This window comes from Sylvia atricapilla, chromosome 1, assembly GCF_009819655.1.
Source record: "Sylvia atricapilla isolate bSylAtr1 chromosome 1, bSylAtr1.pri, whole genome shotgun sequence".
Taxonomy (NCBI): domain Eukaryota; kingdom Metazoa; phylum Chordata; class Aves; order Passeriformes; family Sylviidae; genus Sylvia; species Sylvia atricapilla.
In genome coordinates this window covers 8795676-8822108 of record NC_089140.1, presented here as the reverse complement: position 1 = coordinate 8822108, position 26433 = coordinate 8795676, and the positions used below count along the sequence as shown (strand labels likewise).

The window sequence follows — 26433 nt, the reverse complement described above, 5'->3', positions numbered from 1 at the left end:
TCCTTCCTTTCTTTCTTTCCTTTCTTTCTTTCTTTCTTTCCTTTCTTTCTTTCCCTCTTGTGTCTATAGAGCCAATAACTTTATGTCATGTTAGTTCTTTGATTTTAAACCAGCAGTAATCTGCAAGCAGAAAGATAACAACTGTGTTTGGAGCCTTCCATCCGAGAAGGAGCCGGAGGGACGAGGCTGGAAGTGCTGGAGCAGGTTGCGGCTGGGTTTGGTTTTGTAGTGGAGGTTTCCCTCCAGTGGCTTCTTCAAAAAGTGCAGCGTTGCTTTATGCTGAAATAAGGCTGACTGGAATAAGGTGCTCTCATGTCCCCCAAAGCTAACCCCGTGCTCTGTTACCCTAGAAAAAAAGCCAATGTATGAAGCAAATTGATGTCTACATTCACGCATCCTAATGGGGTTCACAATACCCGACTAACACGAAATTTAGGCCTGTTATTTCTGTTGAATGAAAAAGTTATTACCCTCTTTAATTTATCCTAATGATGTACTTTAGTTTTCTCTAATAACAAACTCCTGAATGCAGTTCATACCCCAAGGAGCTCATAATCAAAAATTAAAAATAAATAGGAAATAAAAGAAATCATGAACAACTACATTTATTCTGTATAATAAAATATTTGTATAATGTACTATATAAAGGGTGGAGGGTTTTTCCTAAGCCTTATGGCAAAGTATAATTAAAGTAAGAGCTCTGAAGGCAGGTAATGATGTCATTTTGTGGCTGTTTGCAAAATGTCTCTCCCAAGCCCTAGGGCCTATGGAACAACATATACAGATTCTTGTTGGAAAAGTGAGCCAGGAATGATGGCACCCTGGCAGGGAGAGATGACAAGCAGTGGAAGCTGAGGCAGGAGGTCAAGAGCTGGCCAGGCTGTGCCCAGAGAGCCAAGGCAAGAGGTTGATGTTCAGTATCTGAGAAAAAGGTGCTAGTGTGGAAAAAGAAAGGTGAGAGGCAATCCAGGCTGGAGGATGACCTTTAGTAGGCGGTGAGTAGGAGCAGGGTAGGATTGAATTTCTCAAGGGTAATGGAAAGAAACCTGCAAGGATCTAAGTGTGAAAACGGGGTGCCTGAAGGAGAGGTTTACCTGTGGGCATTCTGGGAAGGGTTGGCTGCTAGAGAAGTCAGAAATGAAGAATCATTGATTTCAGTAATCCCAGCTCAGCCAAATCCCAGCTCATACAATGGCTGGGCTGGGAGCCTGAGTGACAGCAGAACAGCCTTATCAGCTGCCATGGTTAGGAAAGAACGTGGAAAGGAGGAAACATTGTGAGGAAGGATTAAAAACTGGACAAAAAGCAGCTGACCAGTCACAAAGATGTGCCAGGGTTTTAGTCTGGACAGCAAAGGTAGGATCCAGATCCTGCTTAGGACACAGAATCCGAGGGATCTGCCAGGGTGGCTGTGTGTAGGGCCCTGTTACAGTCACTGTCAGTGTGAGCTCTGGAGCCCAGAGGGGGAATCGTGTGGCCAAAGGCAGTTCAGAACTTCAGGATGAGCTCCAGTATCCTGTGGGTCAATGAATTGCCCTGATCAGATCTCCACTGTCTGCTCGTGGTGCTTAGGCTGTAGCTCCAAGGACACAGCTACCTATGGGTGCTTTCCACCCAAGGAACTCAGTAATCCAGATGTTTCAGCATTGGGAGGATACTGGGATCAAAACCAGTGATGCCCCAGAGAGGACTGGAAAGAGAGATGATAAAGGAGCAAATGGATACAGAACAGGTGAATCAGTAAGGGACAATGTTTAGTTCTAAAATTTTATGTAGCCTGAGTGAGAAGGTTTTGAGTCCTAGGTGGACTTCTTTGAAAGGCAGCTTTTGTTTGCTTGCTTTGTTTATCTGTTTATTAGATTTAACACAGACACTTTAAGCTAGAGACACTGTTTTCACATTTCAGCATGACCCATCACTGGCCAGGTGAGAGAAATTTTGCCCACAGGTTAGAAAAGCATAGTGCATGCAACTTAAAGACTGATCCCTCTGAAAGCCAGGAAACAATTCACACATTTGAATGCATCTAAAGACTTAACTTGGTTTTAATCATAATCACAGAAAATTACTCATTTAAATACTACCAGGGACTGTAAGTCTCTTCCCTACACTCACTGACTTTTACAGCACTTGATTTTTTAGCATTTAACATTAAAATATAAGTGTTATGATTTTTATTTTTGGATCTGCTTTTACTTTGCTCTAGAGCTGCTTAATTCTCTGCCATATCTGGAATGACATTTGCCATGGATGTCAGCCAGTAAGTTTGTGAAAGTTTTTCTGGTTCCCTGGAAACTTTCCCTAACATCCCACCCTGCCCAGAGTTTAGACAATGACACATCTCAGTGTTACATACTTCCCATGCCTCAGTAGTGAAGGGATTTTTCCCCTTTGCATATGAAGAAGCGCTGACATAGCCTAGATCAGCTTTTGAAACATTCTTGGAATAGTCAAGATGCTCCGTGTTTAAGAGAAATATTTATTTTACAGTTCACAGCCAAGGGCAGCTGGCCTGGCTCACAACCCATTGACTCTATCAGGAATTGGCTGCAGCTGAAAGAAGCTGCTCCCTGCCTGCCAACAGATACATGGCCAACCAAAAGTGTAAACCTGAGAACTGCAGGAATTGTGCTACCAGTTAAAAAATTTGGAGTTTATACAGATTACACAAAGAGAGCAGTGCTTGGCCTGCTATTTTAGCAGAATTTACCTTTGCCCAAGACTTAGACAGTTTAGAGAATCACTGAAATGCAGATCTGGGCCCCAGTCTAGTACACCCTGGGGACAGCAGAAGAGACACATATCAGTAGCATTAAGTAGCAGACTCCAATCTCAAAGACCCAAGCAAGGGATAAGCAGCCCCTGTGGCAACAGTTCCAGAGGAGATCACTCAGAATGAAAGGAATTAAAATCAGAATACAAGTTGGTGTACTACAGGAAAAAAAACCACCCAATAATATAATAAATGATCTATAATAATATTCTTCAGGCTATCTCCATATAGTCAAGTCCCCTTCACTTCCTCTGACTGTCAGAGAGATTTCCAGCAGATTTCCTGATTTCCAGCAGATTTCCTGATTCTCAGCAGATTTCCCAATTTCTAAGCTTTTTGCTCTGTCTCCTGTTTGCAGAGCATTTGTTTCTTCCAAAATAAGCAGGACTTATTCCTGCTGGTGCTATCCCTTTTACACATAAAATAACCTGGGTAGAACAATAACAACCAGATGTGATATATGATGTATCATAATCTATAACAGCAACATCTCTCTCCAGCCCAGGAGGGTTATTTCATTCATCAGGTTTAACGAGTGTTCAAGCAGTTTATGACATGTACTGCTTCACACAATCTAAATGCAACTATGTCATTATATCAGATAAATCTTCCTAAGCAAGAATCTGTGCTATCACACACGCACACACAAAAATGATGTCTCTGCTACTCCAAGGGCTCATGTTTTGCCAGATGAATTCAATTGGGATTTAGGTTAATGGTTTTAAATGCAATTATTCTACACTAACAGTAAATTTAGGGCTTTCTAATATTAGTCCTGCTCCTGTGCTGGGTCAGTAGGAAGGTTCTGAGGTCGTGCAATGAGCTCCCATGAGAACCCTGGCAGACAGACTTTGGGGGTGTCCTGCTAACAGCGTGATTTTATTCCGAGTTTGCAAAATCTGTAAACTGTATTTAGTAATGAAATCTACCCAGATCAGAAGTAAAGAGAAGAGACAACATGAGACTTGAATTAACAATATTGTGGTTTCCAGGCAGGGGTCAAGGTCAAAGAGCATTTTCATAGTGAAATCAGCAGCCGTCCTTTCCGCGTGCCTATTTCTTGTCCCCAGCCATACGTGAGGGTGAAAGAGCCACGTACACATCACCAGCAGACTGATGAGAGCTTCTGGCAATGCTCCAAAAGTAGGCTATAATGAGCAAATGACAGTTGGGAACTGGAAAATTCCTGGTTTCCTTCTAAGATTTTAAAATATGAATGGGTTTTCCAGGCAGTGAGGGAGTTACCAATAACGTATTTCCCTGGCATCAAAATCATTAATCTGAAATAATTCAAGGATGGCAGTACTGGTCTGCAAAATCCCAGTTAGAAGAATTTTTAAAACAGGAAAACTAGGAGGAGTAGGGGTTAGAATCACTTTTCTAACAATATGGAACAATCACATATGTTTATTTTGAAAGGTCATCATTAGTGCTGGTCATAATAGAATGCCTGGAACTAAACATCTAAACTTGTAAAGGTATGGAATCCATTGTAATCACATATTGAGCAATGAGCAATGGATTCTTTGATACAATTTGCCTTGATATAGCCTTATCTAGACCAATAGCATCCTTGAAAATTATTCAATAATATTCATATACTGAGGCTATTGTTTTTAGAAGTCTTGAGGTTGAAAAGAAGTGATGTAAATTCAAACTGGATTTACAGCTTCAGCATGAATTCCTGTTATAACTTGGGTGAGTTACTTAGATTTATAAGCAGAACTTGAGTGCTTCAGTATCTAAAAAGAGCATTGTTGCAAGTCAAACACCTTAAGGAATGGCATCAAGATAAACTGACCTCACACCGTGTTATTGGGGAAGAGGCTAAAAACACCACTTCTACATGAAGCTCTCCTATGGAGAGGACTCCACTGATGCCAGGTGTTAACGTCAAGCTTTCCCACATTTATGAAATCCTGGAATTGCTGTTTGAGATATGCCCAGTTCCTCTTCTCCCTGTAGCTGCAGAGCCTTGTGGGAGGCTGATAATGCTGTTGAAGCCTTCAGGCCTGAGATAGGTGAATTTGCAGCTACTCCACCCCAGCAGGATGTCTCATCCCCTGAGCATAAATCGAGACCCCCTTCAGGCACGTGGCCTTTTCAGGGTAGGCTCTGAAGGTGAGAATGGGCACAGAGGACCTTGGTGATGACCTCCATCAGGAGCTCAGGTTGCTGCACAGACTTGGTGCTGTGTGTCTCTGAATGCAGAACATGTAGGGATGTGAAAGGAAATCTCCACTGAGCACCTGGTGATGCCCCAGGCTTAGGACACTGTCAGATTTAGCCAAGGAGGGTTGGTGGCTGAAGGCTAGGCAGGTAGACTTCAAGCTTTGGCTTTGGAATTGCTTTTTTATCTCTTTCGTGCCCTGCCCGTAGGAAGGAGATAACAGTTTTTTCTCCAGCTATTGATAAAGTGGCAAAGAAAATTAAGGAAAAAAAGAAAGAGAAAGGAAGACAGTTATATAAAGCTAGATAGACAGAGACACATTACCTCAACAGCACCAGAATGTGAGGCTGAAAAAGAGAGAGAAAATTGTGTTTGTCCTGGAATTAATAACTTTTATAAGAGCAAGTTGAAAGCCCACAAGTAGACTACAAATTAAAACCCTATCTGTTCTCTCTTTGGGGAAAAACTGGTTAAAGATACAAAGCAGATGGTGGGAGCAGGACTGAACCACAGAGGGACGGTGAAGGACCAGTCACTGAACACACAGCTCTGAAGATGGGCAGGTGGAGATGCTCAGTTATGCAGCCCTGGTGCAATTTACAATCAAATCACAGCAGAAGCCACACAACAAGAAATACGGGGATGCACCAACTTCTCTGTGTCCCTGGGAGCTGCCACCAGCCCAACCTGAGAAGCTGCAGAAATGAAGAAGAGAGGGCTGGAGCTGGGCTGAGCCTAGAGGAGATGGTCCCTGGAAGCACCTTGTAAAGAAGGAGAGGACCAGAGCAAGGAGGGCACTTGTTCCAGAGCACAGCAGGACTCCACAGCAGTAATGTCACCAATGCTCTCCCCTCAGTGCTTGGACTCAAGGACACACATGAGCAAAAGCACAGTCTCAAACTTGAGGGCTTAGTGGAAAAGTGTTGAGTTTGAATAAGGAATGATTTCTTCACACTGTGGTGACAATTTCTGCTATTTGTAAAAGCAGTGACACTGTCTGTGGGGCAGGAGGCACACGGGGCTGAGCGTGGGGCTGCTCCTGCCCGGAGCAAACAGGCTGGGACTGTGTTGTCCCAGCATAGCCGTGCTGGAGGGGTCTGCTCGGGCCATGCCTGGTATTTTTGGAAGCCTGAGCAGATTCAAATAGCTGAATACTGATGTGTCTGGGATCAGGAGCCCAGGTCAGAGAGGATTAGGAGGAGGGATTCGTGGCTGCCTCCAGCTCTCCTGCAGCAGGCACCATCAGGGACCCTTCATCACCAACCGTGTCCTGTCCCTCCCACAGCCAGGCCAGCTCACTCTCGTGTTCAGCAGAGTGGGACTTGGCTCCTCAGAGATTTACCCAAAGGTGTAAATGTTTCACACTGCCTCTGGTCACTGTGCAAAGCAAGGCACTTTTTAAATGGTTAAAGTTGATGGACCTAGAAGGAGGACACAGGCACTGATGCTGTTGGAAAGACATCACTGTAGGGGTAATCTGTGTGAATTTTTTTTCTTCCAGTCTTTGCCACAGCTGGAAGTGATAAAAAAATCCAAACCCAGAACTCCACCACTTTCTGTTTAAGTTGCTGTAAAAATCCAGTCCCTGGGTGCTTTGATAGGAGATAGCCTAATCCTCTTCTTGCTTGAGTAGTCTCTCCAATTTCTGCTGTAGAGCTGACAAGTCCCTTTGGGGTTTATGGTGAGGGATTTTTTTAGTCCTGTTTTTTTTTCCTTCTTTTGCTCTACTGATTTTACCTCAAGGGAAATCACTGAGGTTTTGGGGTTTTTGTACAAGCAATAGCTTCTTATTTATTTAGCTAAGATATCTAATTCCATTAAAGATAGCTTCTTTGAGGGTCTTTTTAAACATTCCACCTTTTGTTCTGGATTCTTGAGATTTTACAGCATCTTTTTGCCACACTTGTTGGCTTGGATAGTTAGAGTTCCATTACGTTTGTCTAACAGGCAGGAAAATGTATTTAAACCCTTCAGAGAGAGCAGTGCCAGGGTCTGTTCCACTCCAGTGGGACTCACATCCACTGTGCTGGGGCAGAGCTGAGGGAGAGCCAGAAGACAGCTGAGTACTTTCCCTCTGCACTAACCCAAAATGCAAAACCCTAACTACAAAAGGGCAGGACACAAATACAGAAGATAAATAACTGAAGGAGTTTAATAAGTTTATCCGTAATGGATGTGCTGAAATTTTCCTATAAATCAAGATGGTGTGTTCCTGTAGCATGTCACATCCCAGAGTGGTGGACATCACAGCACAGGAACAGCTGGACAAAAAGTTACAGGCTGAATTATGCCAAAGGGCAGGAATGCACTGCTCCTCCAAATACCATTTCAGCTGTTCAGTTCTGTGTTCTCTTGACAAATAAGGGACAAATTAATTACATTATATTGCAGATAGCTGTGAATGGAAGTGAAATAGAGCCCCTTATCTCTGGGAAAGCCCTCGGATGTGACTGTGGTTGTGCAAATACTTGCACTGCAAACATAATTACTCAGAATGAGAGGGGATGCAAGGAGAGCCACAGGCAGGGTGTGGAGCAGGGCACTTAGCAGACCTCACCCATCTCCCTCTCTGGTGTGTCTAGATTTTAGGAACAGGGAGAAATGTGCTGTCTCAGTGTTGGCTCTAAGGAGAAATAGCCTGTAGGGTTTAATTTCCTCTTTATAAGCTGAAATAAGGCTGTTTATTCTGTATTATTTCACATTGTTTCCCTGTTTGCCTTGTGAAGCAGCAGTTTTGGTTTCCTGGTCTGAAAAATTAATGAGCTAAATGCACTGAATGAAGCTCAAAAGATGTACAGGGGGAACAGAGAGGCTGACTGGTAACCACTCTAAGATTGGCTCAAGAAATCGGGAGCAGAGTCAGGAACTGCATGAAAATCCTCTGAGTCTCAGTCTCTTAGTCCTGAACCCCACCTTGTCAAAGAGAGTTCTGTTTGTAATGTGGCCGTGCATCACACATCAAGCCACTTTCTGCCTCACTTGTGCAAATTTACAGCTTTGATTTTCATGTCTATAAGGGCAAATTCCTCCAGAAAAAAAAAAAAAAAATTGTTCTCCCAGAATTGTTCCACAACCCCAAATCCTCAGGAATTACAGAGAACAAGAAAGACTCTAAAGAAATAGATACTGGTTTTTTTACAAAGCTGATAAATCAGGCTAATGTGTTGGGAAATTCAGCTGTATCAAAAACAAGGCTGAGGTAGTAGCTTACAGATCAGAAAGCACTTGGCTGATGCCAAAAAGCTGTTTCAGTATTGGTTTCCGAAAGAGTCAGGAACACAGCAGCCTCTTCCCAGGGGGAAGGCAGACCTCTGCTTTATTTATGAAGTCAGGAACCTGACTGGAGTACGCTCAGCTTTGTGGAGCAAAGCTCTTTATAAGCTCATAAATGGTGTCAGGATTTGGGGGTTTTCTGTGGGTGCTGGAGGTCACTCCTCACAGCAAAATGCTTCACGTTTGGAGCAACACAAATTGGTGAAGGCTGCTTTAGGGTAAAGTGTCTTGATGGGATTTCTTCCCCACTGCACTTGGAAGATGCATCAAGATTTAATTCACTGAATATCAGCATATATTAGTGCAAATATCACAGCAGCTGCCACGACTAAATTAAGGGATGTTAGCTGCATTGTGCACTCCACAAGGTTTAATTTAAATAGGAAGACCTTTTGGGGATCTTTTATAGAGGACACATCCTGATAATGTCACCAAATTATGACTGGATTCTGAGATTGCAACATGGTACTTCTGTTACTTGGCTTTTCTGTTTTCTGATTAAAAAAAAAAATAATGAATCCTTTAAGAGTGAGATTCAGAGTAATGATGCACATAACAATACTTTCTGTTATATGTATGAAGTCTTAAATAATTCCAGAACCTGTGTTGGTGTAATTAATGTTTAACACCTCTTTAAGTTCACATTATTCCAGTAAAGGTATTTATCAGTAGAAATGCAGTGCTAAAACACACAGTGCTGAGTACTGCACCAGGTGAGCACACAAATATACACACAAATACATCCCCTCCAAAAAGGGGCAGCAAAGTGGGAAAAGCTGCACCTGCAAGAAATGCATCCATGTGACAGAAATCCCAGACAGAAGGCAAGGGTCTGATATAAAAAGCATGGTATTTATTTTAAATTAATCTTCAAAGTGTAAGAATACAGCTGTGTCCTGGGGCTCTAATTTCAGATAAGGAAACAAAACTGTGCGCTCCCTTTGACAGCTCTCTATCTCTTATCCAGCTCTTGCAAGTGGAAGAAATAAAATACACCAAAATCCCCTTAACAACAGTGTAATTATATTTATCAAAGTCTGTGTAATTATAGCTACCCTGAAGCTGTATTTATGCCATTTCCCCCACTAAAACCCATTCCTTGTAGCTAACTCAAACAAACCCTGTGTTTAGTCCTGGCCAGAGATGCTCCTACCTGTGCAAAGACCCTGCAGCCAGACAGGCAGCTGTGTAGAAGAAGCTGCTGTTTGAGGAACTGAGTAAACTGAAATACCTTCTGTATGGATGATGCTGAAAAGAGGTGACATTTCATTTGTGGATGGGTGTTTCTCTATGAAATACACTCTGTGCTTGCCACGAGATCATAACTTCAGTGCAGGCATCATTAAGTGAAATTATATGGTCCCATGTAATGTAGCAGACCAGATTTTCATCATAGTGTCCCTCTTTACCATGAAACCACTGAGTTCCACTGAGGAATCCCAAATCAGGCTTGGATTGCTCCAGTGTTTGGCATTGCCTAAATATAAACTCAGAGGCCTGAAAAATAAAGGCTCTGCCCAAAGATATTCAGAAAGCTGCTGATTCCATTGCTTTAAAATTGATAAAGGCAATTCCAGTTTGCTTAGCTTCCTAGCTGCTAGGACAGTATCCATCTTCTTGGCCTAATAAAAGTAGGTTAAAACATTCCAAAAGGTGCTTAAGGTCCATATACATGTGGATGTGCATGCTTAAATATTTATTTCTGTGAAGAAAGAAACTACTCTAGGGTATTCATTTCAACTGGAGCATAAATTGGCCCCAAAGCAGAGCAAGCAGGCTGGCAGGAAGGAGTAGTAAAACTGATCCAAAATACAACTTTACCTGACAGAAAATTGACTTTTTAAAATTAATGGTCAAATTCTTCCTGTCTGATGTACCTGCTCCCTCTAGGAACATTCATCTTTGTCAAAATACCTTAATGAAAATATCTTGATTAACTATTTTTCTGAGCAGCTCAGTTCTGTATAGGGAAATAATTTGGTCCCTGTGTCATTTGGTCCTTTGTGCAGCAGTAATAGGTGTATGTTCAGCATTCAGCCTTTCCTGTGCAAATGTGCAGACGAGTCTCTTTGGATGTGGAGCTTTTTACCAGTAATTCTGGGGGAAAAAAATGCACTAATATGCAATGCATTGTAGGACAGAAGTTGTGACTGATTTTTTGATTCCTATAAGGTCAAAATTCCCACCCTACAGGGAGGGTTTCTGTAAGAAGCTGCTGGAAGCTTCCTCTGTGTCCAGCACAGCCAATTCCAGATGACTCCAGGATGGACATGCCACTGGCCAAGGCTGGGCCAGCCAGGAATGTTAGTAATGCCTCTGCCTGCTTAACTACACACCTACACAACTGCTTCCTGCATAGGCATCAAACCCTTACAACAACAACAGATCTTTTCCTTACCGTATTTTTAAAAATTTTTAATGAAAGCTGAGGTGAAAAAAAATGTAGATAGAATTGCTCTGCAGCACTATACAAACAGCCTTCACGTTCCAAAGGTAAAAGCCTTATTTCAGGAAAGCAAGCACGCTGGTGGCAAAACACAGACCACTATCAATTCCTGCTCCCATAAATCACATTTATTTTCCAAATAATAGGAAGATTCATTGTTTTCTGCCAAGCAGTGTCACCTAGTAATAGGAGCCAGTCAAAGCAGCAGTAATTTTCACACCATAAAAACAGTATCAAGACTGTTCACTGAGTAGGATGAATGCTATTGATCAGGGTGAAAAAAACCCTATAAAAACAGGAGACAAAAGCAAAGAAATTAAGTAATGATGTATTGGGTGTGTAATGAAAGGTCTGTTAACATTGCCATTATTCAGCTTCCCTTCCTGGATGCCTCCTCTGAAGCATTTATGACCCCACTAGGAAACCTTCTCCTCAGACCAGGGCTGTAAGGGGTTAATGGTGTGAGACCAACACTTTGAGAAGGGCAGTTCAAACCATTGTACAAAAATGAAGGGAAAGGTCCTGGCCTGGCCTCTGTTTTTTGACACTGCAAAAGCCCCAGAGCATTTGACTGAATTGACTTTTTCTGCTGCAAAAAGATGCAGGGCTAAAGGGAGAGGGCTGCAGAAGAGCTGTGGTCAGGAGAAGTCCTGTGGGACAGGAGACACCTTTGCTCACCCCAAATCTGTCCCCTGTATGAGGGGCTGGAAACTCCACTAGTAGTCAAAACAAATAGCACAACAAGAAAAGCTGAACATATACATCCTTATCCTCAACATTTACCTAAACATCTACCAAAAAAAGTACTTTTTCACTATGACCAGATACTTCCAGCACTGTGTCCAGCAGAGAGACTGTTTGCTTGTGCAGCCTTGGCAAATCCATGGGCATTTCAGCTGGAAGCAGATCACCTGGCTGAAGGTCTCACCAGACCAGTGGTGGAGAGGGAGCAAGACCCATTGTTTTCCACCAATTTCATCCACATCCCACAGACATTATTTAATACACAGACTTCTGCAATGTCCTGGAGGAATGTCCTTTGTCCTTGTGAATGACCACCAAGAATACAGCCAGCAGGGACAGAAATACAAAGCCTACCTTGAACACTTCTGCCTGTGTGCAGGCCTCTGTCAGTCTCTGGATTAAACTGAGAAGAACAGGGCCTGTTCTGTGACCTCCTGGCTTTCCAAATCATACCTTCATAGTCTCACTTCTCAGCAGTGACAGGTGATGGCATCATCACCCCCTTCTAGTCAATGCCAGCAGAGAGTAGTCCTAAAATAAAGGCCATCTCAGAACCTTTCCCCTCTGCCAAGAGCAACAGTCTCATCCTGATCACTGAAGTTTCTGAGCACATACAACACTTTCTAGCAAGAGACCGATGACTTTTCTGGGTGGAAAATAGATTCTGAGGTAGCTCATTGTTAGCAACTTAAAAAAAAACCCACATTGTTAAATGACAGACCAAAACTTATCTGCTAACTAACCAAGGAAAAACTTACTAATTCCTGCATGAACCAGTGGTTGTTTCATAATTGGGCTGGTGGAAACACCTATAGCTCTCTACCTCTCTAAGCTGACACATCACAATAAAACATCATATGAGGTGACTCACTACCATCGTGTTCTATCACATCCATCTCATAATGCAACCTCAGACTTGCGTTACATGAGCTGAATAATATTTTCCTAAGAAATCATGATAGAAAAATCTGTGGTTCCAAGGAAAGTAATTTTGTTCATTAAAGAAAACCAAAGAAAACTACCAAACCTGAACCCTGCTAAGAAAAACAGGGGCTCAGGTGCACCCAAGCACCTCCTCCCTGTACACCCCAGCAGGGCTGTCTGCTGGAGCAGAGGCACAGCAGGCAGGGGTCTCCCATCACCCGAGTCTCTGCTGCACTCAGGGCAAAAACATATTGGGCAAAATTGCGTTTACAGTGGAGCTGGATCTGACGCAGAACTGCAGAGCCAGACACACTCTGGGCTTTGACAGGTCCTGACACAACCTTTTGGGGGCCAGACCAATGAGCTGGTCTTGTCTTTGCACTTTAATTATCACTGTTTGCTGCTCTGTACCCTCCCATCTCTCTGGATGTTCCCAACACTGACGTTTCCTCATAACTATTTCCCCAGACGTTTAAGATTTCCCAGATGACGTGGATGACCCAAAAAACCAGTAAGTGAACATTTGCATGCAGCTGTCCCTGCACAAGAGATGCTGATGGGAATAGGGAAACTCACAGCCCAGATTGCTATACATAGGAAATATCTTCTGCATATTGAACAAGAAGGGGTTGGAAAAGCTGTTGCACTGGCACGGGCAGTGCTGCAGAAATTGGGGACACCTGGAGTGACACTGCCTGCGATCCCAGCACTGCCTGCAGGGATGTGTCACACCAGGAGCACGGTACCTTCCCAAGGCTACTGCACTCATCTCCCTGGCTGGCAGGGATCCTTCAGCCAGTGCCAGCTTTCTGTGGGAGCAGCCAGCCTGGCAGAGGCCACAGACCCCCAGCCCAGGCCCTGCCAGCCGAGCAGAGGCACAGACAGCAAACACATGGAGGAGCAATGAGTGGAGCAGGAGCTGAGCCTGAGTCAGGAGCAGCACATCCCAAATGCTGCCAAGAAATGTCCCATGATGTGATTTCAGCTGAGAGGGAGGGCAGGTGTGTGGGACCACGCTCTGGAGATACCATCACCGCCATGAGCTCATGTGTTTGCACCCAGATGCTCTGAGAGCCTGGTGAGACTGAGGGCAGCAGAGCCAGGCCAGCTCTGCCCTTCCTGCATCCCAGGCTGTGCATGGCCCTTCTCTTCCTGTCAGTGGAGTATTAGCAAGCTGATAACATGCCACTCATGCTTGTCCAGATGCTCAGCACAATTTATGGAGCTGAGCCACTGTTTAACCATCTTTCCCCATTCTGAGAGGGTGATCAGAGGTAGGAAAGGCTTTCTGCAAGGAATGGCTCAATGTGCTGCACCTCTTGAGCCATAAGAGTGTTAACCAAAGGCTGGCATGAGTGAGATGTGTAAAATGACAAGGGCCATGGAAAAGGTGAGTGAGGACATGGTGGGCAGTGTCTCTTCCCATGCTGGGATGGAGGAGGGGAGGAAGCCAAAGGAAGATGTAGGAGAGACTTTTATAACACAGCATCTATCTCATTACCCAGTGGAGTCACGTGAGGAATGCCTTGTCAATAGGACAATGAGTATTGAGCAGCTTTTTAGGTTAACAAGTCAATGGGGGAAAAAATAAAAATACTGGGTAACAAAAAAGCCATTTCTGGAACCAGGAGCCTCTGACCCCCAAAGGGCCACAGCTGGGAAAACACTTTGGTGAGGTATAACACGCTTATCCTGTTCGTGTGCTTTCCCCTAGGCAGCCACCATTAGTCACTATCAAAGACAGGACAGTGGGGCAGGCAGCTGACAAACCCTTTTCATGGGTACAAAGTGTGACTCACAGCCCAGGGAAGGCTCCAGTGCCTCCTCCCCTCGAATCCCACAGCGGTGAAACCCTTGTTGTCACAGCTCTACCAGTATGGCAGGTTGTAGCTTGTGTCTGCTGCCAGGAAATTCACCTGTGCCGAATGTCCCTTCCAGGAACTGTGGGCAGTGTTTCTTCAGTGCTCCAAAACCTCTCCTCAGTGCTCCTTCCCTTCCTTGGCTCTGAGTGTGCAGTCTGTTACAGAGGCTGCAAACCATCTCCTGGTCTGATGTAGCAATATGCAATAGCACTGCTCATCTAGACATATTAAACCATCCAGAAATGCCACACATCTGAAATGAAAAAATCAGGCAGAAACACATATTTTATAGGTTTAACCCCATTACATTTAAGGGGTGTATGTGAATAAAAGCTTTGGTGTGATCCACGATTTTGCCATCCTGGCTTTCATCTCAAAAGCCTGGAAGTAAGTTTCGTTTTTTAAGTTAAAGGAAATTTTCCCGGCTGCAATCTCTTAAGATTGAAATAATGTAAAAATAATACTTGCTACGTAAGAGTTCATTAAATTTCAACCACCAGCAGCCCAAAGAACAAGCAAATTGCTCAGCATTGACCAAGGGATGAGCACTTTCCAAACAAGGGATGGAAAAAATGACATCTGCTATTTCAGTAGAAAGGTGCATGTGTGTGCCAATGGAAACAGACACTGAAGAGATGCAATTAGACATCCAGCCAGTGCAGAGAGGTCCCATTCCCTCCTTGAAGACATCCTAGAAAATCTGTGATCGCTTCCAGGCAGATATTGAGGCATTTCCCTGAAATCAAAGCATTCAGACTCATTATCAGCACAAGTGTTTTAATCTCCCTCTCACACTCACTTCTTACTTTTTGGGCTGGTTTTGCAGTGACAACATGAGGCCTTCAAGAAGAGGCAGGACTCTGCCTATCTTAAGTCTGGGATACTTGAAACTGTAGTTCAAGATATGCCAAAGGACATGGTCAGTCTCCTCTTGTCATCATGAGAGCAGCGAGGTAACCTACCCCACGCTTGGAAATGTCATCTCACATCAGCTCAGCCACTTTGTAAGTGCTTCTCCAGCTGTCAGGAGTTAACAGCTGGTGGCTAAGAGGGCACCAGCAAGGTACGTATCTGACACTTCCTAACACCCCACCTAATCTTTTTTGGCTACAAGAACTTGTGAAGAGACAAAGTGTGCTGACACAGGGCAGGTGAATCGAGGTTCCAAACATGAACATTTACTGAGATCTGTATGTGACTGTAAGTGCCCTCTTTTAATTCTCATCAATGCAGAGGAAAATTGCCTTGCCTAGAGTTTTTAGTGCAACAGGTAGCAGTGAGAAAAGTTTTGCAAAGAGTGAGAAAACGTGTCTTAAGACCAGCTTCCCACTTGGAAAGAAGTGAATTAAATACAAATAATCGTGGGTGAATATGCCACCCCCACCCTCCCATCAATGTGTGAGTTGCAGGGCAGCAAGGTGCTCCCCAGACCAGGAAACGTGAGAGAGCCCTAAAATACGAGCTCAGCTTGGACATAAAACAGCAGAACTGCACAAGATAACCAAGCTCTGAAATGCAGGAAGGACTAACCTGTGCATCCAGGGAATCCTGTGCAACTAGCACACAAAACAAAAGGGAAAAAAATGGAAATTAACAGAATTATTTACAGGTAGAATAAAACAATGACATTTGATATAGTAACAAACTAATCCCACCACTTGATAGGTACCAGTTTGGTGGCAGATGGTGGAGGAACATTCCTGAAGAACAAGTGGGTACAAGTCACATGTTTCAGATGTGATTGGGAAAAGAGGCAGCTTGGTGCTCACCTGCTGATTAATGCACATTTTCTAGGTATTTGACTCATCATCTTTCCAATGAGTTATTTCAAGGAATACATACAAAGGCTCATGAGAATAGTTTGAAATTTGGGGAAAAGGGAAGTCTCTGTAAAGGCAGCCAAGCTGACAGAAGGAAATAGAGCTTTGTGTTACCTCTAGGGGCAGGATGTACAGGTCTGCAAGCTGCTCATGAAGGTGGCACCAGCACGGAGCAGAGATTGGGCAAAAACTTGAAAAATACTTTTTTATCATTCTGACACCTACACACTCTGAGATCATTTATTTCAGATCAAAGTCTTGCCAAATCTTGGTTCAAAGAGTAGACAGTGCGCATCTCTGAAAGGTGGGGAAAAACAACTGAATTTAAATTGTTTTCATAGTGGCAGCTTCCAAGTGAGGAGCAGGAACATTTATCTGTCAGCATTGTGTTTGTTTGCAATTGTGTGCCTTCTATCTCAAAATTGGAGTTTTTTCAGTGTATCTTTTTAAGGGATACCTTTCAGTGTATCCTTCCTGTTACTCAACCGTTATCTACCCTAGTAAATTTATTTTCTTATGGGACACATTTTGGGTCTTGGAGCCCAGGTATCAGCTCCATAAAGAATAACTTTGCAATACGTTTTATATATCACATTAGGCCCTATATTTAAACTAGCTCTGTTTCTGTTCTCAGCTCTTCAACAGGAGTACTGTGGGATGGGCAGGAATCATTTCCCAACTTTCACAATGCATTTATTCATAGCCACTCTTGGGCCAGCATCATCTGTTATCAGTTGTGGTGTCTCACACCCACCTGCATTTTTTCCTACTCCGACACATATTTAAGTACCCACATCACCAGGCAGCCTTCACCAGTGGCAGATGGATGCACTGGGACACAGAACTGTGTGCCTGCTCCTACAGACACAGCACCAGCTCCAGGCTCTGGAGGCAGCACAGCCACGTGAACACAGTGCTACAGCCACGCTACACTTGAGCAGCTCCCCTTCAGCTAAAATCCAGAAATAATTAGGCTGAGAAAGAAGGAGTTAGGCTCAATGGCCATGGGCTCACATCTCTTAATTTCTGGGCAAGCTCAGACAGATTCTAGGTAGTTATGGAAGAGATGACGCCCGTGGTTCCCTCCTCTGGGGACTCTGTTTCCCAGGAGTTTCTCCCAGGGGAAGGCGCCGGGTGTAGGAGGCTGCAAGCACGGCAGCACCCTTCCAGTGGGATAAGGATGCCTTTGTTGAGACAGGCTTTTCCTCACTAATTTAGAGCCTGCCTGCAGGTCTCCTAATTAATGCTCTACTTACCTCCATCAAGCCTAACACAGGGATTGAGTCAAGGAGATATTTATGTACCAAATCCCTGTCTGCTCTAACTCTCCAAGACACATTCCTGATCCGGAGCCACTCTGTCCCATTACGTGAGGCTGCTCACAGCACAGGGACAGCCCTGGGGAGACCAGCCCTGTGCTGGTGTCACCTCTCCCCTCCTCCACCTCTGCTGCTTTTCCAAAGCATGCACCATGTCTCCAACAAATAATGAGTGGTAACAGCTTTAAACTAACATATGGATGGAAGGCATTTCTCCTAGAGTATGGAAAGCAACCTAACCAGGATGCAGTTCACTGTTGTGCATTATCCAGGATGAATATTCCTTGCATGGTAAATCTGCAAGCTCAGCTTGAAGTGTACTCTCCTCATAGTGATGTTTCCAGCCAGAAAGAACCCTCATTTTCCAGTATCAGCCATTTGACACGGGGGGTGTATTGACTTGCTCATGGATTCAACAAAAGGAATTACCTGGAATGCTTGTGGGCGTTGTGTGAATGACGACTCTCCCCTCTGTGCTTACAGCTGAACTTTAATGGAAATGAACCAGACAACTGATGCCAGCCTACAGTACAGTGCAAGAGGACAAAGTATAAAGGCAGATTTTCTTTATTTTTAAATATTAGTAACACTGCACAAAAAAAAAAAAAAAAAGTGGTACTTAAGTGACAGAAAACCAGTACTCAGTCCTTTTTTAATCTTAACCATAATTTACAGACCCTAAGAGAGTTCACAAATGGTTATTGTGTGTTATATGATGCCTGCAGAGGGTTACATTGGGTAATTGAAGCTAAACCATTCAGATACCAGAGACACCAGAATTTGTTACATCAAACCATGCCAGAATGCAGACTTGGCTTTTCTGTTTAGCTCCTCTCTTACACCATTATGTGCATTCCTACATCTTTGAAACGTTAGGATGAGTGAGTTTCTCCAGGAACCATGGACTTTGAATATTGCCAGGTTTAAGGCTGTTACGTCAACAACATATTGGCAAAAGGAAGACAAAAGAAACAAAACAAAACCATAAGCTGCTAACTCCTACCTGGAGGTTAAAAAAAGGAGACAACACACTGACAAGAAACATGCAGGTAAATGCTTAAGGCAACAGAGGGGCTCTATACACACTAAAAGGTTAAGAGAAGCAATGTGTCATGCACATGAGACGAGTATGGGAAGCAAGGAAGCCATCTTGCCAGGAAATATATATTTCTTTTAGATCTAAGACATCTTTTCAAGCTAAAAAAAAAAACAACAACCTAGTCCTGCAATAAAACCGATGCTCATACATAAAAGTATAAGTTCTTTGCAGAAACAAGTTGATAAAATCTAAAACGGATGCTGAAAAAATGTTTGTTATCTAAAACCTACTCAGAAGAAACAAAGAGCAGTTTTAAAGTAGCACTTGGATCATTTGTCTCTAGGTTCTGAAAATAAACTTTTAGAGTAAGGAATGATTTCACTAAATGATTCATCAGGAGTCAACTAAGCCTAAAGAAATCAGTAGGAGTGCTTACAGGAGACCATCATTACACTACACTTCTTAAAATCAGAGGATATAACTTCAAGATACAATTTCATAGGAGGGAACATTTTAATAACTGGGCAGAACTGCCCAGCCTGGAGGAAAAAAAAAAAAAAAAAAACCCACAAAATCCCAACCATAAAAGTCACTTATTAATATTGCATAAATTATCCTATAAGAGCTCATGTCTCAGTCCCACTCCCAATGACATGAGTGAACAGAATTTTTCTTTCAGCAGGCCTGATGTTGATGCCAGTGACAAGCAGGCATTTTGCCTTTTATATCCCACAAGACAAATAAACACTAGACTAGAGTCATCTTAGTCCCAGGGAAGGAAGAGGTAAGAAATTCTGTAACACTTTCCAATCTTCAAACATAACACACTTCTAAGCACGACCAGCCTCGTCTGAATTCCCTAACCTGAACGGGCAAGAAAGCCACTCCGTGAAACTAAAAGGAACAACATAGTGCAATTTTAGTACAGTTTTAAACATGAGTCACTTCCTTGGTAGCAGTGTGAACAACCAAAAAATATACACAAAAGAGGTGTGCTCGAAGGTAAGATGAAGTTGTTGTCATTATTATAAAGGTATTGGCATAGCAGAGAAGTCCATTTTAGTAACTCGCTTTGGTTGACTTCTTCTTCTTCAGTTCCTCTCTCTGCTTCTGCTTCCTCCTCTTGCTGCCTTCTTTGTATCCTGAGGAAACATGGCTTGTAAAACACTTTTCACAGCATTCATGGACTTTTCTTTCTAGCAAAAGCACATGTTCTCTGAATGGTTTAAAGAATATTAAAGGAAAGGTCTGGCTTTCTAATATGTTTTTTGTTGGGTTTTTTTTTTTTAATTGCCATTTCTGCTATATCCCCCATTCCACTATATCCCATACATAGGATAGAAAGAAAATACTACCAATCTTTGAAGTTTGAAAAGATCTGGAGAACTTTCAAAATACTTCAAAGCCATTCAGGAAAAGCTTCAAAATTAGAGCACATGCAAAACCAGAATAATTTTCAAAAAGGAAGCAATAAATAAGACTTATGCAGCAGGAGCAATTTAAGTACTGGCATTTCCTGCTCACGGTAGTCAGAGTTACCACTATATTTGCATTTCCATTTTAAGTCTAGGGAATGCCAAGAATCCTGAGTAAATAAGAAGGTGCTCAGTGTTTACCAATATATATTTTATATGCTGGTCATCAGCCTGCTCATGCTTAACTATGCACCACAGGTTACATTCGACTGCAGCCCCAATGGTGCATGAAAGCATTGAGTTCAAGCAACAATTATTTGCTACAGGTTCAGTAGGCACAAGCTTCCAGCCATGTGATCATCATTCCAATGGTTTATTACCCCCACAGAGATGTGTGAAAAACAGTTCTTGCTCGGCATCACACCTTTTCCTCCAAACCTGCCGTAAAATCCAACTTGCTGGCAGATTTGCACGGGCAGTGAACTGTGTGAAACACCACATCTACCCAGGTGCACTCATAAATCTAAACTGAGAGGCAGTAAACATTTCCCTCAGACAATCGTTCTGTGATGTTTTGAGACAGCTGCAGGGATCTTTCAGCTCAGTGGTGGTGCTCTGTCACTGGAAATCAGCACAGTCCAGTGACTGGGGCCAGCAGAGAGCAGAGCAGCCCCTGCAATCCGCCTAAGTCAAAGGAATGGCCCTGCAAAGGCACAGCTCTGCCTGTATGGAAATCTCTTTTTTTCCTCTCTTCTGTCAGCACACAGGCAGAGATGGCCCCAAGGAAGCAGTTTCAACAGTGCACCCGGTTCTCCATCAGTTTATCAATAGCAAAATGGAGATGGGAAAAAGGAAGCTGGGGAGTACAAAGGCACACTGTGGCTGCAGTTTGCTCCTCACCAAAGCTCCTCCCAAGCCCAGTTAGTGATGTGCCCATGACAGAGCTGAAGTTCTTCAGTTTAAGACTTGGGGAGAACCACGAGGTAAGTCTTTCAGCTAAAACCATGTGAGATATTATCAAAAGCTCAGCAGAAATACACTCACTTGTAGCTACGGAAAACTGTCCTAGGTTATCACCCGAGCTCCTGTGCTGTACCCACAGAATGACTTCATCTTTTGCAATCATCTGAGTCAAGAGGCAGAATATTTATCTAGTAATTCTGCCATGAGCTATCAGCCTGCACAAAGTTAGAGTGGAAACCAGTTTTCTTGTTTCAGGAAGAGAGAAACTGGCAGTGCTTAGCAGAATTAGAGATGATGCTGTTTTTTCTCTGCACTCTGTCACCCCCTGAGCTAAACTCCTGTCCCTAGAGTCACTGTGTGAACATCTTCTCACTAAGAACTCCATCCAGGAAGTTTCCTTCCACGTCAGCCCCTTGGTCACCCATACATCACCAAAAATAGAATCCTTTTGCATTCAGTTCACTGAGTAAGGCACCCATCCCTGAAAGGCTCAAGCATGTCCCTGCTTTCCCACAGAGGTCAATGGAGGCAGAAGAGACATGCTGACTCCTGAAAATCAGTCATCTGGGGGGTGTAATTCAAAGGAATCCTCCCTTTATTAGAGGGAAAAACAGCATCATATCAGCTGATCAGAACTAGCTCATGTAATAACTATGACACAATAACACAAATATTTGGGAAAGGATCACTAAACCCTAGCAGGTACTAGCCTCATAATTTTTTTTTCATTTTCTCATTCTCAAAACAGTCTTTCTAAAAGGTTTCCACATCCAGGCATGATAGCATTTGCTGCTACTATTTTATATCTTTATATCATAATACTTTTTTTTTTTTTTTGCAATAGTCCATTTTCTTCAAATGCTTGAGATTTCGAAAGCAATTCTAGCAACTGTTTCTTAAAAATGCTGCGAGTCAATGTAAATTATGACTTGAAGTGAACACCACGTAATTTATTTTCTTATAAATGAAACAACTCAAATGTTAAAATATTGTGGTATAAAGATATTTAGGTATTTGACAACATGGTCTCCCTACAGCCTCTAGAATGATAAGGCTGAAAAGTGGAAATCTTTCAAGCATTATCACTGACACACAGAAAGAGATTGCCCAGAGTGGGAGATAACACACAAACACAGAGTATTCCTCAAGAGAAAACTGCCAGGTCTTTTCTGTTTTGAGCCTGCTGTGATAAATAATTTCACTGTCTGCCATTTCCTTTTCTACCCCCACCTAAGAAGAAAGGGTAGGTCAAACTTTGCCAGTCTGTTGCTCCAGCAATGCTATGCTGGGTGATAACAGCCAAAAATCCTGATCCAAACAAGTGAAGCAGCTCCTAACATAAATAAGAATTGCACACTGAAGATGTAACCCTTCGGTGCATATTTCACTCAAATACTTCAACCAGCACTAATTAAAAGCCTATTTAGCTGCCTTGGTTACAAGACTAGCCACAAAGTCACGAGACAACAAAATCTGAATTAGAAAGCAGCAGCCCCATGACTGATCACTCTGCAGTGAGCCCGTGTCCTGGCAAGTCACCAGCATTCCAAAGTGTCCATAGAAACTTCCCATAGGAAGTGCCAGGCTGAACTGGCTTCAGCCAAACAGTGCTGGCCTTGGAGAAGGCTGATCAAATTTCCACCCTTAGCAGCAAGATTTAGCCACCCAAACTCTAGAAATGCCTCACGGGGCAGAGGGAGAACAGGGTGCCAAAAGCTTCCCCAAGCTGTGACGTTTGGAAAACAGATTCACTCCAATGCAGATAGAAATCTCCCTAAGTTGGTATTTCTTGCTTTTGTCAGCTACCAGGAGCAGAGATGGGTGAAGCAAGAATCCACGCCATTTGGAATCACACCTGCTTTACTACTTGGATAAATCTTATCTAAAACAAACAGCATCAGCTAACCCACTCTTTCCTTTTCATCCCCTTCTTTTCTACTTCTAGAAGAGCCATGAGGAGCACAGAAACTACTCCAACTTTCATAAAGCTGCTGAAGACTGAAAACAACTTCCAGAAACACTTAAGTGCAACTCCATTAACCATCACTCAGCAAGGACCCAAACAGACTGGGAAGCTTCTCTGCCTTGTCCCAGATTGACTTTCCTTTGGTTTTTTACTTCCCATCTGCCATCTGCACCTCCCAAAGTCACGAGTTTGTGCAGTCACTGACTGTGAAATTCATCACATTCTCGGGTGGCAGCTGCAAGGGAGGTGTGCACCTCGACAGCCCCTCCAGAGGCACGTGTGTCCTGGGGAAGACACTCCTACCCAACACATTTCTGGTATCTGACTCTTTCCTGCCCTGCCTGACATCTGCCTGCTCTACCAGGGTGCAGAGGGCAGCCACAGGTCTGCTCCACCTTCCTTCTGCCAGCACAGAGGAGCGTAGGAGTCAGCAGGAAGAAACAAGGTGTTCAGTCACACTGACAATTAACACACAGCACTGCTGTTGCTTGACCACATCAGTGAGCAATGAAGGCCATGGCATGGTTCTTACAGAACATCTGCTGAGGTGAAGACTTTGGAGGAGCCTCCTTCCACCTTCGGCGTGAAACACTGAGGGTTCTGTAGTGCTCTTTCTAATTTTCTCCTCTTAGACCTGTCTCTCCAGTCAAAACAATAAACTGCTATTTCGAAGGCAGCCGCCTTACTTCTGAGCTGCAGCCACCCTCTGTTATTTTAGATTGAGCACACTCACACATGTCATTGTAAAAATTCACCCCAGATCACAGCTTCAGTCTAATTTCATGTGTGACTCAATTTGCAATTACAGCTTTACACTTTCACATCCCCTCCTCTCAGCCTGAGCCAGTGCCCAGCACACAGAACAACCTGACCTACTAATTCCCTCTCCTCAGCCACAGCTCCTGCCTGTGCCATGGAGCATCTTGGAGAGGGAGCCCTAAGTCAAGACCTGGGGTGACAAAACATCCCACCCTGTCTAGGTATGCTGTTCCACTGTTCAATTACCCACACTGTTAAATCCAAGGGGTGAGTTCTCCAGTTTCACTGGCCAACCCAGTGATGTAATCCCAACTTTGATGTTTAAGGGGATTGAAAAGCTTTAGCAACTTGCAGGGGCCTTCTTCATGCTTGCTCACCATGCCATTTTCTTTAGCAGTTCTGCTAGAATTGCCTCAAGAACATACCAAGCCAGATACCACCTGTTTGCCTCCTGTTAATTAGGGTAACACCAGCACTGAACAGATTTCTGAGGTTTTACTCCCAAATGGCAGGCAAAAGCTTGCAGGGCTCTGCAGCCATGGCAGCCCTTCCACACAAAGCCCAGCTATCTCTGATGGGTAACGGGATGATTTCGTACCAGCAGCCAAAACACGAAGTGAAGGCAGCTCTGGGCTAAACCTGGGGGCAACCAGCCAGTCTCCAAATCCACCAGCCAGCCTTCCCAGCCCCTGCCCCACACAGCTACAGCTGTTACCCCATCCCACTTGCACAGTTACAGCCAGGGGATGTGGAGCAAAGGGAGGGGGAACTGCATCTCCTCATCATTCCTCATGTATTAGATTCCTACAAAAACCAGTGGCTTTGCTTTCCTTTCTCTTTCCATTACATGCCCAAAACAAAGTTTGTGATGGAATTATAAAGCAATTAGTTTGGATGACAAAGCACATCACTGTTACTAGTTAGTAAAGTGTAATTTAGGAAACTGCATGATGGTAAAAAGAACAGAGACTGAATTAAAGATGAAATTAAATACAAACAGGTCAACTTTCCAGCAGAGAAATCCATGCCAGGAAAGGATCAAGATTAGTTAAGCTAGTTCTTTTAGAGTGGTTTCCTCTTCACAGATGCCAGCAGATGAAAATGCAGCAAAAAATTAATTATTAATGTTGTAAGTTGTAGGTTAATACAAGCTACTTCTTAGAAAAGGAAGAGCAAACCTTGCAATATTATCTTCCAAATAATGAAATTTGCATCATATTTTTTCACTATTTTAACAATTAAACATTTCATTCTTGCTAGATAAAGGTCAAAACTCTCAAATCCAAAGCAGTAGTTTTTAAAGGGTAGTTACCACTACCTCTGGCATTAACAGCTGCCATCCCCAGGTCTCTGCTGGCATTAACACCACTTTGGCACAGCTCAGATCCCACCAGTCAGTGTATCACACTATCAGGGAGCACATCACTTGCAGCATTTGAATTCTTATTTCAAAAATTCCTTGTTTGGAGCTAGACAACCATTTGGTATATGCAGTGACTTCAGAGCACAAGAGGTGAAGTGTTTATTCTAAAAGGCCATTATGAAACCAGGAACAGTTTCCAGAGCAATTTCCACTAAAACACAAAGTGCCCATGGTAGATGGAGAATTAAATTAAACTCTCATTTTTTTGTTAAATACCCACTGTGATGACTGGCAATCCTGACTAAGGAGAGGATTCATCTCACCTCTGGATATTGCCAGTCTGAAGGTGCTGGCCAGCCTTTCCTCTTGGGCACTGGAGAGATGCCACTTCCAGAGGGATTCCCACCACATAGTCAAGATGAAACCTATCCCCTTCTCCTTCATTTAAATGTCCTATGGACTTACAAATCAAAATTCAAACAGTCCCATTCTCAGAGCTGGGAAAAGAAAACCACTTCACTGCAGGTGAATCCTTAATGACTCAGAGTTTGCTTGAGATGCTCCAGCTGGGACAACATCTAAAACTGCTGCGTGGTCCCGCTGGCAAGGGCCCCACGCTGGTGGTGGCAAAAACATCTGATTCAAGGTGGAACTGCACCTGGTTTGAGGCCATTGGACTTAACTATTCCCCAGTGAGCTGGGAGGGCTTTGGAGCAAGGCAGAAACGATGCCATTCTCTCCCGACGCCGGCCCGTGTAAGCACGGCAGTGAAGGATGAGAAGCCAAGCAAGTAAAGTGGTCTCTGTAATTACAGAGCTGTGCTGGTGAAGCTGCTTGCTGGGCAAGGCAGTCAGCAGAGGTGAACACCCATGAAGGGGAATGGCATTACTGGCCAGGGCTCGTGCACAAACTCCCCAGGGAGGGATTAAGACACTCACGTAGGTTTTTATGACTGACTCGACCAGTCCTTCAGCAGCCCTGTCCATCAGAGGAACAGCAGGCAAAATATTTAAAGCAACAGTAAAATCTTAATCTTACTGCAATCAAGTTTTCACCCTGAGTCTTTTTTGGCAACTCACAAACTACTGGTAGAAGAGAGCATTTTGTGATTGCATTAATACTTCTGGAAATTAATTTTAATTGCAAACTTGTGCGCCTTGGAGCATAAATAAATTCACAGCAAAAAGTCCTAGGCAATCTTAAAAATTGCTCCAAAAATTGCATGGTGCATGTCAAACTCAGCTGCTGCTTTGAATCCATTGCAAAATATTGTGATTGCAGAGACCCTCAGGTGTCCAAAGGCACAGCCAAAGTTTTGTTTTGCCAGCCATAGACACGGGAGACCAAACCTGGAGCCCTTGCATGGGAGGCTTCAGGACATCAGCCCAGAGATTACATTCAGGTCTCTGTAACTTTTTTTTTCTTTTTTTCTTTTTTTTTTTTTCCTAAAAGAAAAGATTTACCTTGGTCATCTTTAAAGACACAAAGCTTCCAGCAACTTATCGGGAAGACATTAATCTAAATTATTCTATTTTTTCAATAGGCCTTCCATACAAAAGACAGTTTAAAGGCTCATTAACACAGTGGAAGTTGGTAC

The 26433-nt window shown here is 43.4% G+C and overlaps 1 protein-coding gene across 3 annotated transcripts in view; it reads right to left on the bottom strand.

Moving 5' to 3' along the window:
* Positions 1-9047: 9047 nt before the first annotated feature.
* The window catches only part of DNAJB6 (DnaJ heat shock protein family (Hsp40) member B6), a 66198-nt gene continuing 48812 nt past the window's right edge, over positions 9048-26433 (bottom strand). The window contains exons 10-11 of one of the 3 annotated variants that reach the window (XM_066314534.1): positions 15723-15748; positions 9048-14928 (exon numbers count right to left, since the gene is read on the bottom strand). In XM_066314534.1, coding sequence (XP_066170631.1) covers positions 14884-14928; positions 15723-15748 — 71 coding nt within the window. In that variant the 3' untranslated portion in view covers positions 9048-14883. Of the gene's footprint in view, positions 14929-15722; positions 15749-17882; positions 19513-25774; positions 25815-26433 lie in introns of those variants that run through there. The other 2 variants (XM_066314543.1, XM_066314524.1) reach the window with 2 other exon arrangements.